This window comes from Gobio gobio, assembly GCF_949357685.1.
Source record: "Gobio gobio genome assembly, chromosome: 7".
Lineage (NCBI taxonomy): Eukaryota > Metazoa > Chordata > Actinopteri > Cypriniformes > Gobionidae > Gobio > Gobio gobio.
In genome coordinates, this window is record NC_137103.1 from 50,814,014 (window position 1) to 50,834,546 (window position 20,533).

General features: G+C 36.1%; 1 protein-coding gene across 1 annotated transcript in view; it reads left to right on the plus strand.

The window, feature by feature from the left end:
* The window catches only part of stk39 (serine threonine kinase 39), a 114,713-nt gene that overhangs the window by 12,828 nt on the left and 81,352 nt on the right, over positions 1–20,533 (plus strand). The window contains exons 3-8 of the mRNA XM_079822557.1: positions 5,544–5,652; positions 5,917–6,058; positions 7,376–7,431; positions 12,366–12,475; positions 16,653–16,754; positions 19,421–19,554. Of these exons, the coding sequence (XP_079678683.1) occupies positions 5,544–5,652; positions 5,917–6,058; positions 7,376–7,431; positions 12,366–12,475; positions 16,653–16,754; positions 19,421–19,554 (653 nt within the window). The remainder of the gene's footprint in view (positions 1–5,543; positions 5,653–5,916; positions 6,059–7,375; positions 7,432–12,365; positions 12,476–16,652; positions 16,755–19,420; positions 19,555–20,533) is intronic.

The following is a 20,533-nucleotide window of genomic DNA, read 5'->3' on the forward strand; positions in this document are numbered from 1 at the left end:
TTAGGAGACTAAATCTACTGTAGATCTACCGTAGATTTAGTCGACTAAAATCTTATGATATTTAGTCGACTAAAACTAAAAACAATTCAGGTGACTAAAATATGACTAAAACTAAATGGCATTTTAGTCAAAAGACTATGACTAAAACTAAATCAAAATTTGCTGTCAAAATTAACACTGCTTCCCACAGAACAGAACTGTCAACAGGCATGGTTGATATTTATCTATAACAGGATACCGCACCAATTTAATTCAAAGTTGTTAGTTTGCTCTGACTAGTATTCATTTCATTAACAAAAGAGGAACGTCCGAGCATTCATGCTTGTGGTGGCCAGATTTCAATCATTTAAATCCTCCAATAAGAGCTTTTCTGTTAAATGAACACGTATTATATCCAGATTTTTACTTACAATTTTCAATCTGGCAACCATGTGCATGCAAGCGCTCTCTCTCTCACTCGCGCATGATCTGAAAACATCAATAAACTCGTAAGCTGCATTTCAGCAATCTCCATTTGAGATTTTCTGCTTAAAGTGTCATTCAGTCGGTCTGTGTTCTGTCACGACTCACGAGCCGCTTGTGCTCATTGCGATTGTGTTTGCTGAATAACTGCACTTGTGTGAGCTGCTGAATAAGCCAATCAGAGCAGAGCTCAACATTATTATTCATGACCCTTCCAAATAAGGTAATAACAGCCTATTTCATTCTAGGGACAAATCCTAGGGTTTTAAATGGACATGTAAAACCTGGAGTATTTTTGCCCTTACCTAAGCTACATACCTTCTATGTAGATATCATAGAACAATTTAAAATATTGTATCAATGCATTCTATGGCACCTTTAATTATTATTTGAGTTATCACTCAGTGAGCCATTTAACCATGTATTACTGTCTCTGGAAGGCTTTTGTCTTTCAAACACATTAAAATGTATACATTCATGTCATTTACATGTAATGCAGGGATTCCCCAACTTTCTTTGTCCTGATATATTTACTTGAAGTTCATAAGTTAGGTCAATAATACAATTAAATCAATAAAAATAAATAATAAAATTAAGTTCACGGTTCTCTGATGTCGGTTAATGGTCACATGACATGCAGGTCATTTAAAAAAAAATTTAGTAGGTGTTTTATTTTGTTTTAAAATGATTTATTTTAATTTTTATGATTTAATTTATAGCTCTTCATTAAACTCACGAACCCCAGTCTGGGAATCCTTGACCTAATGTAATATTTAATGCACTTCATATTGTTGATAACAAAGAATGGAATATATTTTCTTTCTTTATGTATTTCTATATTAATATGGTACAAGAGTATCCTATTCAAATCAATGTTATCAACGAGTTAGGTCAAAAGTAATCTAAAAGTAATCAATGGATTACGTTACTAACTACAATTTGAATTGGAATCAGTAACCCACTACAATTTGTAAGTAATCTACCCAGCACTGAGAGAGGCATTTTTAATTGTTTAACCTTCGAGTGGCGTCTCTTTTAAACAAGTTTTTTTTTTCTTTCACAAAAAATTATTTCCCTTTAGAGAAAAGATATGATTTCAACAAACTTCAACTTCAAACATTTCACATTTGATAACTTAATGAATACACTTGTTAATGTGCATGTGCATTAAACGTACACTATACAAGTCAATTAAATCATTAATCATAATTATTTGTAGGATAATTGATCATTAGCTAACACTTATAGTTGTGACTGCCCTAGTTTCTCATGAATGTGTTTCATATCTGTCAATAGTGCGCTTTCCATACTGTAATCACACACACACACACACACACACACACACACACACACACGCACACACACACACACACACACACACACACACACACACACACACACACACACACACACACACACACACACACACACACACACACACACACAGCAGGCCTTTAACTCCGACACTCATGACTGAGTTTCTTTACATTGATCTTTGTTTTGGTGCAGTGAGATTGGAAACTGATGGTTTGATTAATGACTATCCTGCCGTGAAAACAAGTTTATTCCCGGAGATGGGAATCTGCTATAAACATCTCTCAGATTTACTCTCAAATTGGCTGACACAGAAATATGGGTTTGTGTAAATGTATGCTGAACCCAGACGTGCATATGTAATGCCCTTTTTCAATTTTCTTCAGGAAGGATCTTGCAGGTTTTTGGTTAAAGCCTTATATTATTGGAACATGTGAAATTACTTCATCGATTGTATGTTGTTGACCTGCTTTCACAAGCAGCTTTTACTGCATATCTTCATGCATGATTTCTGCGTTGAAATAAACTGAAAAACACTTGATTAGCACTTCACATGTCAAGGATAAGAATGTCTATGTGGTGTTTTTAATCTGCTTTAAAGGGATAGTTCATCCAAATTTTTCATCATTTACTCAACCTCAAGTTGTTCCAAATGTGTTTCTTTCTTCTGTTGAACACAAAAAAAGATATTTTAAAGGGTATATAATGTAAACAACACGAACGGATAGTGAATCAAAAGTTATCCAGGGATAATGCCATGATATATTGTCTGTGTGTGTGTGTGTACTCGTGACTCTTTAGCTCCGCCCACTGCACGCCTCCACGAGCTTGGCTGTTTTCGGGAAGAATCGTTACAGCGTATCTGTCTTTTTTAAATCTGATAAAACTAAAGACTCTTCTGAGATATGAAGGATGCAATACTACTTTATATTTACTTTAAGATTAACATGAGATTGGCAGAAACTGTGTGTGTTATGTACCGTTTAAAGAATGTTGGTAACCAGACAGTTGACAGTAGCCATTGACTTCCATAGGAATGGAAGTATGGAACTATGGAATGGCTACCGTCAACTGTTTGATTACCAACATTCTTTAAAATGTCATCTTTTGTGTTCAACAGAAGAAAGAAACTCATGCAGGTTTGGAGCAACTTGACAATGATGACAACATTTTCATTTTTGGCCGAACTATCCCTTTAAGACAAACCATGTGCAAATTCATCAGTCAAAACCATTGCTGAGTATTTTCTCCTTAAAACTGCAGTGAACCAAAGACTGGTCTTGCGTAGCCAGACCTTCTGCCGTCAGTCTTCAGACTAGTCTTTGGTTCACTGCAGTTTTAAGGAGAAAATACTCCATCGCAGCTTTCATTAGCCAAGGACCGCCCAAGACAGAATGCAAAGCAACCATTCACAGTTCATTTTGTTCCGTGTCATGTTTAGCTGTGTGAAAATGTAGTCGTGTCCGTACAATAACAGACCGGCGTGCAACTAATAAATTATGAATTCAAGAAGGTTGCGTAAGTTTTCTGCTACAATGGTGCCACGAACTAGCCTGGCTCCGCCCTCCTACGTGCTTCCGCTCAATTTTCATTTTCCTTCAGTACGTCGTCTGGGTTTGTGGTAGGCCTATATTCGCTGGTTTTCTCCGGCCAAATTTTAACCGTCCAATCAGCGAACAGAGGGAGTGGCTGAGAACGATGACGTTGATGTCGTGCGCTAGTTTGAGTTGTAGTTCAGTAATGGCGGCGGAGAAAGATGCGAGCGAAGCCATTTGGTCCGTTGTGGCAACGCTGCCGAATATCCAGAAGTTAAAGTCGGAGCTAGAACAATCTTTGCTGAATTTTGTTGGTGGCCATGATGTGGTGGCCCTTGTCCCCACGGGGTTTGGGAAAAGTTCGATTTTCCAGCTCGCTCCGTTAGTGGTGAAGGAGTTGGCTAAGGCGAATGCTAGCAATGCTAAGCCGAAAGTTGTTGTTAAAAAAAAGGTTGGATAGGGAAAGCTATTGCTTTGTGTGGATGTGGCCTAAACCAGTATTTCCTTGCCATTGTGCAGCGTTTACTATAGTAAAGTAGAGCAAGTGAATCAGGGGCCCGTCGAAAGTTTACTTGATAAAGTTTTAAATATGTATATTTTTCTTACACAAACGCGTCGATTCGCTTCAGAAGGCCTTTATTAACACCCCAGAGCCGTGTGGAGCAGTTATTTGACAGGCAGATGCACTTTTTTATGGACTTCAAAAACAGAGCAACTATAAATCCAAGTCTAATGCTTGGATTAGCCTGGACTTTTGTAACATAACTCAGATTTTATTCGTCTGAAAGAAGAATGTCATATACACCTAGGATGACTTGAGGGTGAGTAAATTATGGGCTAATTTTCATTTTTGGGTGAACTATCCCTTTAAGAATTAAACTTTTGTATTGACCCTGAAGTATGCGGATGTCTTTTTGTTGGGTGCTGTTGCTATGGTGAATCGTAATTTCGGAGCTCCATTGATCGTGGCTTTTCATAGTTGGGCTGCATGTGCTTAACTCAGAGTCAGTCTACTCAGAGTTGATTGAACCAACTCTATTCAGCTGTTCTGAAACCCAAAACTCAGAGCTTCCCATCTCAGGGTAAGTCAAAGTTCAGGTTTAAACTCAGAGGTTGAACCTCCTTATTGAAACGGGCCCCAGGTAGTCCGAGCTGGTGTTATTGAGTGGAGGCGGATACTAATTTGCATATTAATGTCCCCGTGAATACTAAATGAAGCAAGGGTGTAGAGTTACAAATTAGATTTTTAAAAAAAAATATTTTAAATATGTAATTTGGATTATCAAAGATGATTTTCAAATGATACAGTTATTGACTGCAGGGGAACTTTATAATTTAAAAAATGCAATAAAAATCAAATGTTTACTAATAATTTACATTGTGTATATATATATATATATATATATAATATAGTACTATACATAGTAACAGATCAGAAACATTTAAATGCATTTTAGAGAAATACATTTTTGAATAATGAATTGTTGAATGAAATTGAATCAATTAATGAACCGATTCATGTACATTTACATTTATTCATTTAGACACTTATCCAAACCGAGGAACAAAAGCTATTTTTATTACATTATACATTACAGAAATGAGAATTTATTTTTTTCTAATAGTGTAATGGAAATTGGAGGATAAATGTGTTTAATTGTTATTTACATGTTTTATAATTATAAGTCAAACAATTTATAGTCATAAAAATGGGCTTAATTTCCTTCTCTTTTGTGATTTTTGGGGTGAAATATGACCTAAATTCAGATTTTGTGAGATTCTTCTATTTGTGAATGCTGTGTTTTATAAATTATTTCAACAACTTTCTGTTTCTACCTGTCACCTTCATGTTCTGTTTTGTCATGGGCTTTCAGTGTTTTCTTCCTGTCACATGTTTCCTTGTTCAGTTTTCCCGCCATTCGTCTGTCCCCATGGTAACCCTCATTAGTTAAGTTCCTTCCAGCTGTGTCCTGTTTATTACCTCGTTGCCGTTTGCTATTTAGTCCTCCCCTTTCTCTCAGTCCTTGTCTGATCTCTGTTGTGTAAAGTGGTGTCCGCCTGTCTTCCTGTTCACTTGGATTAAAACTTCCAGTTTGCACTAGACTCATCTTCCTTCCTACACACACCCGTGACACTACCATTGCAATCACATTGGTGTGCATGCATTAAAAGCACATGGACTTTATTAAAGACGTGCATTATAAACCTGGACACCTCCATCTGTCTCCACAGAAAGAGATCCAAGCCATGAGCCAGTGTAACCATCCAAACGTGGTCACATACTACACTTCATTTGTTGTGAAAGATGAACTTTGGCTCGTCATGAAACTCCTGAGTGGAGGTGAGAGAAATCAGTTAACAGTTACAACCACAAAGTATTCATTTTTCACAATACATGTATTGTTTATAAGCTGCTTATGTGAAATGTTTTTCCTGATAAGTGTGGTTGGTTGTGCTTTTTTAAATGTCAGTTGATTTGATAATGTTATCCGATGCACAGTTTGTGTGTCCAAATGCTATTTGTGGCAACTGTATGTTATATGCATGTATATTTAGTAGATTTGCTGGCGTTTTGTGTGATTACAAAGGCTTTTTATTCATCCAGGATCAGTGTTAGACATCATAAAGCACACGTTCAGCAAAGGGGAGCATAAAAACGGTGTCCTAGATGAATCCACGATAGCAACCATTTTGAAGGAGGTACTGGAGGGATTAGATTATCTCCACAAAAATGGGCAGATTCACAGGTAAGGAAAAATTCATTAATTAAATCGATATTTTACTGTCAATATTCCACTATGTAACTCCCTTCCAATCACATAGCATTTGCTTCAGTCATACTTGAACTTAAAGTGTCATAAAAATTTCTAAAGATATTCAAAAGAATGTTTTTAAACACCTACTAAATAAATACCAAGTGAGCTAGACATCCATGAGCATAACTGCATATTTCACTTTGTTTTCTGAGTTATATTTGGAGGGACATAAATCTGGATTTAATGCTGATGAAGTTTACTTTTTCTGCAGTATTGATCTCAGATTTACCCGGACCTAAATGACAAAATTATCTATGGCTGGTCAATTTAGCATGAATTAGCACACTGTTAGCATGACTTTGCATACTGCTGACATTTTTTAAGATGTTACTAGCATGAATTAGTAAATTTTTAGCATAATTTTTAACATACTGCTTGCATGTTTTAAGATGTTGGTATGTTTTAAATATTGTTAGCATTTATTAGCACATTGCGAGCATTCTGCTATCATGAATTAGCATGTTTGCTAGCATGTTTTTCCATGTTGTTTGCATTATTTACCATATTTCTAACATGCTTTTACACATTGTTAGCATGTTTTTTTCTAGCATTAATTAGCACGTTGTTAACATGAATTAGCATGTTGTGAACATGCTTTAGGACATTTTTAACATTAATTAGCACATTGTTAGCATGAATGAATACATTGTTTACATGTTTTAGAATGTTTCTAACATGATTTAGCATGTTAACATGTTCTAATACATTGTTAACATTAACTATCATGTTTAACATGTTGCTAGCATGAATTAGCGTGTTGTTTCTGTGTTTTAGCACATAACTAGCATATACTATCTTTTAACACATTGTTAACATGATTTAGCAAGTTGCTAGCATGTTTTATCACATTGGTGAATGCTATCTTTCATGAATTTGTTCAAGAACTTCTGTTTCTACCTGTGCAAAAATGTTATCGTGCATGCATTATAATAAAGAACATGGACATTATTAAATGGCATTTCTAAACTTTTGGTCCAAATGAGATGCAAAGTGTCCAGACTTTATGCTGACAGTCAGACGTCTGGTTTTGTGAGACTAGTGTAAAATATGCGTTAATTAGATTCCTCTGCATGTTAAGTGCTGAAAGATACTAATGTGGTCTTTCCCCTCCAGGCCATCACTGCTGTAATAATGCTCTGAAAAATTCATAAACATGCGGATTCATTCCTCAGCCACTGGCATTATTGTTAATGTTTAAGATTATAATAAGCTGTGACACGTGTGTGCTTTGTCTTGGTTTGACCTCAGGGACGTGAAGGCTGGTAATATTCTACTGGGAGAAGATGGATCGGTGCAGATCGCAGGTTTGGGACTTTGCTAAAACTTTGCTGTAGATTTTCTGAAATGTTTTGTTCCTTTTTGTATTGTCTTACATCTTGGAAGTTTTTCATGGGGCAAATAAATATTAGACTGGCTCGACAACAAATCCGCAGCTTGCAAATAAGTGCTTTATCTAATTTCACATGCAAAGTGAGCGTTTGCATACTGTATGTCTTAAAGAAACACTGGGAAAAAGATTGCCCGTTTAATTATACATCCAAGAGTATTTAAAGGGTTAGTTCACCCAAAAATGAAAATTCTGTCATTAATTACTCACCCTCATGTCGTTGGACACCCGTAAGACCTCCGTTCATATTCGGAACACAAATGAAGATATTTTAGTTGAAAGCTGATGGCTGAGAAAGGCTTCACACAGGCCTCCATTGGCATTCAGTACATTGACACTTCCAAGATCCATGAAAGGCACTTAAAACGTCGTTACAAAGTCTATCTCACCACAGTGGCTCTACAATAATCATACAATGCGACGACAATAGTTTTTGTGCGCAAAAAAAAATCAAAATAACACCTTTATCCAACTTGTTCTCGACTTCCGTGTGCGCCTCCACGACGCATGCGCGAGAATATGACGCAGATCCGGCGTTCGGACATATGACCCAGAAGCGATTTGTTTACGAGCAGAGGAAGACGCGCGTGTCTAAGCTGTTGGATTCTACATTGATCGTGCTTTAGGTCTCGGCGTAGTGCTCAAAATGGAGCTTAAGTGTGTATTTCATCGATTCCCGAACACCGGCGCTACGTCATATTCTCGCGCATGCGTCGTGGAGGCGCACACGGAAGACAAGAACAAGTTGGATAAAGGTGTTATTTTGATTTTTTTTTGCGCACAAAAACTATTGTCGTCGCATTGTATGATTATTGTAGAGCCACTGTGGTGAGATAGACTTTGTAACGACGTTTTAAGTGCCTTTCATGGATCTTGGAAGTGTCAATGTACTGAATGCCAATGGAGGCCTGTGTGAAGCCTTTCTCAGCCATCAGCTTTCAACTAAAATATCTTCATTTGTGTTCCGAATATGAACGGAGGTCTTACGGGTGTCCAACGACATGAGGGTGAGTAATTAATGACAGAATTTTCATTTTTGGGTGAACTAACCCTTTAAGCTTCATCCATCAAGTATCTATGACTAGCAAAGCCTAGCAAGTAGCTTAACACATGTTAAAACTTGTCAGCAACATGCTAAATCATGTTAACAAAGTGATAAAACATGCTAGCAGTGTTAAAACGTTCTAGCCTCATTTCAAATACTAACTAATTGGCTAATTCATGTTTGCAAAATGCTAGTTCATGCTAACAACATGTTAAATCATGTTAACAATGTGTTAAAACATACTATCAACACGGTAACATATTCTAGTATCATGTTAAAGGGTTAGTTCACCCAAAAATGAAAATTAGACCATGATTTACTCACTCCGGGGGAGTTAATAAAGGCCTTCTGAAGCGAAGTGGCGTGTTTGTGTGAGAAAAATATCCATATTTAAAACTTATTTAAAATGTGTTAAAACATGTTATCCAACATGTTAATTAATGCTAGAATCGTGCTAAAACAATGGGCTAATTCATGTTATCAACATGATAATTCATGCTAACAATGTGTTAAAAATGCTATCAACACATTAAATCATGTTAACAATGTGTTATTTTAGCAACATGCTAATTCGTGTTAACAACGTGTTAAAGAATGGTAGCCAACATGTTAATTCATATTAATTTCAACTTGCAAAATGCTAATTTGTGTTAGCAACGTCCTAAAACATGCTAACAACATGTTAGTTAATGTTAGCAATGCGGCAATTCATAATAACACGCTCATTTCAGCTTGCAACATTAAAACATGTTAGCAAACATGGTAAATCATGTTAGCAATGTGTTAAAACATGTTAGAAATATGCTCATTCATGCTAGCAACATGTTAGCAAAGTGTTAAAACGTGTCAGCAACATGTTATCAATTGGGTAAGACATGCTAGTAACATTCTAATTCATGTTAACATAATGTTAAAATGTTAAAATGCATGTTAGCAGTGTACTAAAACATGCTACAAACATGCTAGCCAAATGCTAACTAATGCTAGACAAATGCTAAGACATGCTAGCAACATGCTAAAACATGCTTTAAAGTGAATAAAACTTTCAGACAAGTCTTTGTCAACATAAAAGTTTGTCCCGCTGAACTTTACTTTCTAGTTTTAAGAGTGAGATGGATGTTTAAAAAACTGTTAATTTATACATAGTCCTCAGGGCAAAATAAAATATATATAAGATAAAATATAAGATGTATGATTCAAAATATATTTTAAATTTCTTTGTTGCTCTTAACTGATTTTGACCAATGCATTCTTAATATTCAGTTGCATAATTATCTCAGCCCTTTAGGAGGTTATTTATAGCCATTAGGTAATTAAGCTTTCTTTAGCTGTAAAAATCCTGTTTTAATTAATATTGGTTGTCATTCTAAAAAGCAACATTTATGGGCCCTAAGAGAGATTAAACCATGGTAATTAACTTTAATTATGCTAACTATAAAAGCAATAACCTAGCAGTGATTTAATCAGTCAGTCAAGCCACTTTAATTTTTTTTTTCTTTCAAGGAAGTTAATTATGGTTTGATTATGAAATGATAATATATTCACCACTTTTGTTCTCCGTTACATTTTGTTTTGTGAATTTGTAAGTTAGAGTCACATGAAGGAGAGCAGACAAACATTGATCGTACTGTGGAGAAGTGTTAAATTCCTGAAATGGGGCTTTTTCCGTCCCTGGAGGGAAACTGGCTGATCTAGTTCTGGATTATTGATCGGTTTTATGTAACAGGGGTTTCCACTGGTGACCTTGGCGCGCCTTTGTTGAGATTGTAGTTCGCATCAGAGCTTTTTCTATTGAAATATTTGACACCCAAATTTATAAAACGTTTTCACTCACAAAAATAATATTTTGCATAACAAAAATAAAGCCTATTTTTAGGACACCTAAGCTTTTTTTTTTTGCATTGTGAAATAATTTAATTACGACTAAACATATGTTCTTACGTTTTTACTGTTGAGGTTTTTATAATTCCCATTATTTTCAATGATTATTCTGATTGGGTTCTCGTTTTTTTACTGTTAAATTTTAAATGCTGTCATCCAATTGCCTTTGTTTTAAATCACGAATGAATGAATCAGTGTAGGCAAAAAGATTCACTCTTCACTCATTCATAAAAAGTTTGACCTATAATCGTGACCCTGGCCATGATGCACAACTACCCATAAATACATTTAAAACTTTCATTTTTTATTTTATATAATTATTTACCACGTTGCTAACATGATTTAGCATTTGTTAGCATGTTTTAATATGTTGCTAGCATTAATTAGCATGTTAACTAGCATGGATTAGCATGTTGTTAACATGTTTCAGAACGTTGCTAGCATGAATTAGCATGTTACTAACATGTTTTAGCATGTGGTTAACATGAACTACCATGTTGCTATCATGTTTAGCATGTTGATGGAATGAATTATCATGTTGTTACTGTGTTTTAGTCTGTTACTACCAAATAATAGCATGTTGTTAGTATGTTTAATAGCGTATTGATCAACACGACATGGCGCTTACCACCTCTTTTTTCAGCGCACATAAGAACCACAATTGAATGAATCATGATAGATTGAATGAATGAATCAGTGTAGGCAAAAAGATTAGTAAAAACAGAGAAACACCTTTCAAGAGCTAAAACATGCATCTTCATTAATTTTATTCATAAAAAGTTTAACCTATAACCGTGACCATGATGCACAACTACCCATAAATGCATTTTTAAAAAATTCATTATTTTTATTTCATATTTTTTATTGTTAACATGTTTTAAGATGTTGCTAGCATTAATTAGCATGTTGTTAACATGAACTAGCATTTTGTTAACATGTGCTATCATGTTTACCATTTTGGTAGTATGAATTGGAACATTGTTTGCATGTTTTAGAACATTTCTAACATTAATAAGCATTGTGCTAACATGTTTAACTCACTTTTAACATGAACTAGCATGTTGTTAACATGTTGCTTTCATGTTTAGCATTTTGATAGCATGAATTAGCGAGTTATCGCGTTTTAGCGTGTTACTTGCATATATTAGAGTATGTTTTAACACATTGCTTACATGATTTAGCACGTTACTAGCATGTTTTAACATTGTTAGCATGATTTAGCATGTTGTTAACATGAATTAGCACATTGCCAAAATGGTTTTTGATGCTAGTATGATATTTTTCAGCCGTAAACAGTCATCGAAATTTTTTTAAAAGTGCAATTTTATATATTGTTTTTTCCTTCTGTATGTTGCAACATGCATATTGTATTTGTATAGTTTATTGTATTTTTCGTTCTAAATGAAAGAAATAAAGAACAAGCGCCCTCTATTGACCAGCCGCCACTGCCTCAAGCTCCATTTGTATAATTGGCATTATACAAATGGAACAAATGGCATTGCCAAGTTGGCCTCTTTTCTCTAGCCATGACCAATATTCTCCTCTTTCGCTGCTTCCTCCTCTTTTTTTCAGCGCACATAACTACAATTGCCAAAGTGCGATTGATCTTGCTTCATTTGTTTACCACTAGCTACTTATACTGATGATGTTTTATTCTTCTATACTCTCTTGAGCCATAGCCTATGATTCAATAGGTGTCATCATCGTACAGTCTACATACATGTCGTACCCAAGTTTATTAGATCCATGTCGCACAGTGTGATTTGAAATGATCTCATAGGATTGCCGAAATTTCACAAAATACAGTTGTTTTCTTTGATTTTTGTGGTGCAAGTGACCTGGAAAATGTTTGAATCTCAATAGATTTTATGTGTGCATGATCCTTTGATGAGGTTGTTACTCATTTGAAACGGTTGACTCTGCAGATTTCGGCGTGAGTGCTTTTCTGTCCACCGGTGGAGATGTCACCAGAAACAAAGTGAGGAAGACGTTTGTGGGGACCCCGTGCTGGATGGCCCCAGAGGTGATGGAGCAGGTACGTTTGCTCAGAGAACCAACATTAAACATGTAGATCTGTGGATCTGTTCCAAAAACCTTGTGAGCTCACTACTTAGTCAGTATTTTAAATCATCAATATGTGCACACCTAACATAAAGGCTGTTCCAGAAGGTTAGTACATACTGTAGTAAGCAGAATTGCACGAATAGGACAACCCAATAATGCATTGACAACCTCAGTGGCATAATCCGTCAAAGATAGTGGTCAATATACTATTATTTCATACATAAATGTATCAAAACCAAACACTACCATTTTACACATTTTTGAAAGAACATTGTTCATCAAGGCTGCATTTATTTGATGAAAAAAATACAGTAATATTGTGAAATATTACAATTTAAAATAGTTTTTTTATCGTAATTTATTTTAAAATGTAATTTATTTCTGTGATCAAAGCTGAATTTTCAGCATCATTACTCCAGTCTTCAGTGTCACATGATCCTTCAGAAATCATTCTAATATGATGATTTGCTGCTCAAGAAAGATTGCTTATTATTATCAATGTTAAAAACAGTTGTGCTGCTTAATATTTTTGTGTAAACTGTTATAGTTTTTCAGGATTCTTTGATGAAAAGAAAGTTCAAAAGGACACCATTTATTTGAAGTAGAAATGCTTGTAACCTTATACTGTAAATGCCTTTACTGTCACCTTTCAACCCTCTACACACACCGTGGCAATAGAATCGCCATTGGCTAAACAGTTGAGTTTTACCGTTTTCAAATCCATTCAGCCGATCTCCGGGTCTGGTGGTAGCACTTTTAGCATAGCTTAGCATAGATCATTGAATCTGAATTAGACTGTTAACATCTCACTCCAAAAATTACCAAAGACTTTCAATATTTCTCTTATTTAAAACTTGACTCTTCTGTAGTTACATCGTGTACTAAGGCCGACGGAAAATGAAAAGTTGCGGAATGAGAGTATAGTTCATAGCCATATCTGCCTTGAAAATCGCACTATTTAATGGTAGTACTTTAGTAATTAGAACTAAAACTTAGTAACCATGTATGAATGCATATTTGTAATTTTAACTTAACTTTAACTTTGGTCATTCAGTGTTTCTGTAAAAAAATAGATAATAGTAATAGATAATAGTAATTAATATTAAAAGATAGTAATTCTACTACTAATAACAATATTCAACACACTAAGGATTGATGAGCTGCTGGGTTCATGAATATTAATCACGTTGTCAGCGCTCGCTCAAACTGATTTGCTGAAATCAAAACAGGGACAGTAAGGGATAAGTGCCAGCCAATGAAATTGCCGTTTGCACATTAGTTCCGCCCACTACCAGAGAAACCAGCATATCTTTCGCTTTTTCTTAAAAGCTGAACTCCGTTATTTTGACAGGAAAGAACAACAAAGAATATCGTTAACCTGTAGTGCGACGATTCTGCGTTGCATGCAAGTCTCTCTCTCTCTCTCTCTCTCTCTCTCTCTCTCCCTCTCCCTCTCCCTCTCCCTCTCTCTCTCTCTCTCTCTCTCTTTCTGCTAAACTTATACTTAGATTTTTCTCACCAGTGTGTGTGTTAGAGGCTAAGAATATATTAGCCAATGGCTGATGATAGATATTGAGTGAAGATTTAATCGCATATGCAAGTGATTTACTTGCATTGTAGAGGGTGGCTTTTGATCAATTTAATGCATCCTTGCTGAATAAAAGTTTCTAAATTAGTTTCTTGCAATTTTGAAAAAATGTTTTACCCAATATTTATGTGCTATTTATTTTTATGCTCTTTAGACTATCATGTCATTAGAACAGCGATGTGCTAACTGAACCAATCGAGGCAGAGTTGCCTAAGAAAAAAGATGCTCACTAGGTTTTGTAACAGAGCAACGTGTTACTTTCATCTACTGTAAATATGATGGATCTTGGCACCATGAAAGTGTTCACTGCTAGACTATTTCTAAGAGCTTTTCCGATACTATGAATTAGGGGTGTCGCAATATACCGGTATTGACGATAACCGTGATATTCAAAGGACAAAATATCGACATTGTGTTAATTTTGGGTGTGGCAATATACCGGTATTGGCGATAACCACAATATTTAAAATGAACAGGACTGGTCTGATAACATGATGCGTAAATACTCCGGTGTAGCCGTGTTTTTTCCTCCCTCTCTATTACACACTGTTGCAGCCATAAAAATAGTTCAGCTTTGTTTATAATGTCAAATTTGTTATATTTCGTTTCGTTTCTTTATTAAGTTAATTTAGAAAAAATATTTGGGGCAAATTTCGTTAGTTAAATTAAAGTTTTAGTTTTTTTCCTAATGACCAAGCGGCCAGCGGCCGACAGTGAGTTAACGCATGTTTGATCAATTTATCCTCTCAAATCAACACTTGACTTGTCTTGCCTATAATAAAATCCATATATATAAAACACTTCAAGCATATCACAATGTAAGTTTTTGACAAGCTGAGGCAGGCTCGCACGCAACGGCGCCTGCAAACGACGGGCTACACAATCTAAACTATAAAAATAAAAACATGCATTGTCTTACCTTATACCTCTCCGCAAAATGAATATAAATCCAATCTTCAATTTCCACTCTATTGGCTATGCAAATTCAGTTCACGACAACGAAAGCAACAGATATGAGTTGTAGGCTATTTTATTTATCGGCTCATTTCAAGATCAAAGGCCGTAATAGGAGAACGAGCGACCTAAGCACTGGTAAGAGCATTTAGTCTCATTCGTTTTAATGGAGACTATTGTGTTTTTGAGCATCTGATTCTGAGCCTTGGGCTACTTTCAGTTTCACTGGCGGCCGTTTGCGTCTTTTCTTCCATCTTCGTGTAGTGCCCTCAGCACTCGGTGCTCTGTGCGCAGCGCGTGGTGGGAGCGGTGGATCTGCGTGATCGGATTTAAATCCGCCTCGAAAGAATTTCGGAAGACATTTACTCCTGATCTCTTCACAATATGATAGATATATGATCAGAGAAAACGAATGAAGTGAGCAGGTGTAAAAAGGCCATAACTCTTGCAGCTGCGCTGAAGGAACGCGGCGGTCAGTCACCAGTCAGAGCCAGTCGACGGTCGCGGTTGTATTTGTATTTGCAATCTAGTCATGGCCAATAACATTTATGTTAATATTTATTCATCATCATACTGTTGAACTTGACAGTATTTTCTCTCTTGTTATTTCATAGGGAGCTTCAAAGACAATTTATCAGTAACAGAGTATTACCCTGTGTTTATCATTATCCAATTATGTTTGTTGGGTAAAAAATAAAACTAAATAAACAAAGTAAAAATTAATTGGTAACACTTTACAATAAGGTTCCTTAATTAACATTAGTTACATTAGTTAACATGAACTAATAATGAACTACACTTATTAATCTTTGTTAATGTTAATTTCAACATTTACTAATGCATTATTAAAATCTTGGTAAAATACACTGTGAACTAACATGAACAAACCATGAACAGCTCTATATTAACTAACATTAACAAAGAAGATTAACTAATGCTGAACAGCTGTTGTTCATGGTTAGTTCGTTAACTAATGTCAACTAATACAACCTTCTTGTAAAGTGTTACCAATTCATTTAACTTTCTCCCCCATGGGTCTATAGATATCGCGATATATCGATATCGTGATTTTTTTGGGCCACAATAACCGTGGTGTGAAAAATCTGATATCGTGACAGCCCTACTATGAATTATTAAAAAACATTAAACTATTTAAAGGCATAAAGTGGAAGCTGCGATAGTCTTTTCTTCTCTAATGTGACAAATATCCAAGGAAAACCGCTTCTTGAACAAGATGAAAAGTAGGACGGGACTTGATTTTTTCCTTGGGCAATTGATTGTGGTTGTGGTTTGCAATTGGTGGATCTCATGTGAGTGACAGGTTTGTTGTCCCGCCCTCACACCAGTAAATGCATCATCAGAGAAGAGAAGAGCTGTAGCTGTAAGTGGAGGGGAAGATATTTTGATTAAAGATGAGGGCACATGAATGAAAAAAAATATATAATGTTCATAAATCATTTATAATACTCCAATATTGCATAAAAAACAAAAATGGTACATTTTGATTTCATGGTGACTTTAATCATTTGATTTTATGCTGTGGAAAAAAACATCTGTTTATGGCTGACGTGGGTCAAAGTTTGCCATTCCATCATCTGCCCTGCAGGTACGGGGTTACGACTTCAAAGCTGACATTTGGAGTTTCGGAATCACTGCCATTGAACTTGCAACAGGCTCTGCGCCGTATCATCGGTACCCCCCTATGAAGGTAAACAGGACAACTGCCTTTTCATGTGATGATTATCTCTTTTCTGTATGTAATTATAACAGTTACACAAGGTAAATCAAGTGTTGGTGATTTATTTCATTTGTCTGTACTGTCGATATTAAAGAGGACCCATTATGCCCTTTTACAAAGTCTATTTTTAGGCTATACTAGAATAGGTTTTCATGCTTGAATGTTCAAAAAACCCATTATTTTTTTCCATATACTGGGACTCATTTCCCAGTCTGTCAGTAACACTCTGGGCCCTATCATACACCCGGCGCGATGCAACGGCAGGCGTGATGCAGGTTTTTTTTTTTGCACGTTTCAGCCCAACGTAGTTATCATTTTCACGTTCAGCGTCACGTTGTTTAAATAGCAAATGCACTCGCGTTCATCTGTTCGCCCATGGGTGTGCTGGTCTGATAACGAGGTGTGTTCAGGCGCATTGTAGGCGTGTTGCTATTTTGAGGAACTGAAAACGACTGCTCCATTGACCAACAAAAAGCGCAGTATTTTTAGTGTTATTTAAAGAATGTGTTAGTAATATGTGCCTGTAGGTGGGTGCACAACGCACATACACTCTGCTTATTACACACAGGGATGCACAGCAGCACACAAACATTTTTAACCCTCTGGGGTTCTTCATTTATGGGTCACACTCAGGACCTTCGGGTCAAAAAAGATTTGAGTAAAATCAATGAAATATATTTTTGTTCAATATTTTTTCTTTTTTGGTGTTTTGAGATAATTTTATGATTTATAATTAATATTTATGCAATAATTATGACCCATTTTTCCCATTGAATGTAATAAATGTATATCTATATATCATTTTTTTTAATTTTTTTATTAAAGCTGTATTTCATTTTAGAGTCAAGTCTAGGCCTCATGAAAGCAATATTTTAAATGAGATCGGTGCCATCCGGTGGACACATTGAGCATTTTTATCACGCAATAGCACATTTTTACCACTATAGTGGATCTTGCGTTTTATAAAATTTCTTCATCGGAATGGTCCGAAACTTGGTGACTTTATTGATACTTGGTATATGAACACCCAAACAAATTGGGGCCAGGATTTGAAAAGTCTAAGGGGTCGTAAAAAAAAAGTCACATTCAGGACCTTCGGGTCAAAAATGACCCCCATAGGAAATTAATGGGAAATTAGTTTTTTGTGCATACAATCTACAAATCAGCCAGTATGCAGAAAAAAAGGACTCAACAGTGAAGGGGTGAATCTCTAAAACATCAAGAGTGCAAAACAGACAAAAAAACTCTCACCCACACACACTGTGTGTGTTTTTTTGTCTGTTTTGCACTCTTGATGTTTTCGAGATTCACCCCTTCACTGTTGAGTCCTTTTTTTCTGCATCCTGGCTGATTTGTAGATTGCATGCACAAAAAAACTCTGTATTTTCATATTTTTGCCAATTTCCCATTCATTTCCTATGGGGGTCATTTTTGACCCGAAGGTCCTGAGTGTGACTATTTTTTTTATGACCACTTAGACTTTATTTTTGTTTCCAGGGTGTTCATATACCAAGTACCAATAAAGTCACCAAGTTTCGGACCATTGCGATGAAGCTACGATTTTTAACATTTTTTATTAAAAAAAATTAGGGTCAGATATGACCGAAGAGCCTCAGGGGGTTAAATATTAAAAATAAAATGATTCCTCTCCGGAGAAGAGTTCAGTCTTTCCGCTCGCAAAATTCCGTTGTGTAAATAGCGAATCCGCCATGGTGCAACTGGCTTTTAAAGGGAATGGGAGATGAGACTCTGATTGGTTTGTTGCACCCAAAACACACCCATGACTCATTAAGAGACTAGGTGCAACCATTTTGGACCATGTGCCTGGTGCGCCGACTGTTTTTTCCGTCGTTAAACTAGCAAAAGTGGATTCAGAAACACGCACAAGTGCACCTTGGACCATGCGCTTTAGACCATGTACTCAGATCGTTAAAATAGGGCCCTCTGTTTAGTTCCTGTCTCTATGAAGCCCTTCCTTCTGAAAAGTGCAATGTGCTCAGATTGCTCCGCTGGATCAGTGTGTTGTGATTGGCCAATCGTTTAGAGCGTGTTTGGGAAATCACAGGCCTTACCATAAACGTGAGTTTTAGCATGCTACCAACTAACTCAACCAGGCCTCGTCCCTTTTTTGCTGCTGCTGACATGGAATTATTTAAATTAGGAATATTGAAACATGTTTCTTGGAAGAAAACTGAAGCCTACAATCAAGGCATTTCAAGGAGTTCAGAAACCGTGCGGCGCACTTATATAGAGAATAACTCCCACTGGAGTGACTTTGTGCTTTGTAACTTTGTAAACCTTTTTCATGCTCAAACTGCAACACTACACACACTAAAAAAAGCATAATGGGTCCTCTTTAACTAAATGAATACAAAGCCTGTACAGTTGATCTAATATCGAAAGTGCTTTTACAGGCTCAGACAGTGAAAGTATAATAACCCAAAATGAAAATGGTCCTAATTTATATCTTTCTTTAATATTGTTCAGGCTTTTTCATTAAAATACACAAGGAGATGTTTTGCAGAGAGTTCATAAGTCCGCATTTGTAAAGTATTCCTCTACCTAGTAGCATCATTAAAGACTTTCTCTCAACCCTACAAATATTATACAAGTATTTTCATGTCTGATGTTTGCAGGTTTTAATGCTCACGCTGCAGAACGATCCTCCAACCCTGGAGACTGGGATTGAAGACAAAGAGATGCTTAAGAAGTATGGGAAATCTTTTAGAAAACTTATATCCTTGTGCCTTCAGAAGGACCCTGCAAAGAGGTAATTTGAATCCACCAAATCATCCTTATTTGTTCACACAAATGAGTAAATCTGTGTCCAAGAATCATAAAGAATGTTGAACGTTTCTCTGTGCATGACCAGAAGTTTCAACCAAGCCTTTTAATACTAGAGGCAAACATATTGATTTGAGTTGTGTTGTGTGTACAATATTGAATGGCAGTTCTCTCTAAAGAAAAATCGCAGTCAATAAAAGAAATGCCACACAGACAAAGTAGGTCTGATTACGCTCAAATAAAAGAGATCTTGAAATCATAAATTGCTGTTGGTCAGTTCACTGTCTATATCAGCAGTCTCGTCTGGTCGATATATATTGGACATTGGGTAGTAGGGCTGTAGTGGGGGGCGTGGGCGATAATTTATATCATGAAAACAGGACTTTCATTCCATTACACATACACACACTTACATTTATTTATTTATATGTATATATGCGGATGCGTATATGTATATGTGGCAGATACTATTTGCACCTCAGTGTTGTTGTACATTAAACATATGCAATAATAACAGAGTGTAAATTATTATATTTATTAAAATTATTAAATGGATGCCGCCTTATTGGGACAAAGCCCTCCCTACACCTACCCCTAATTTTGGGCCCTATCATACACCTGACACAATGCGACGGCAGGTGTGACGCAACTGTTTTTTGCTAGTTTCAGTCCGACGCAGTTATCATTTTCACATACAGCGCCACATTGTTTAAATAGCAAATGCACTTGCTCCCATCTGTTCACCCATGGGTGTGCTGGTCTGATAACGTGTGTGTTCAGGAGCATTGTTGAACTGAAAACGACTGCGCCATTGACCAACAAAAACCTGGTCGAAAGTCAATAAAACAAGAATTTTTGTGTTATTTAAAGGGTGTGTTAGTATCATGCGTCTATAGGCGGGTGCACAACGCGCATACACTCTGCTTATTACACACACATACGTTCACACACACACATGCGTTCAG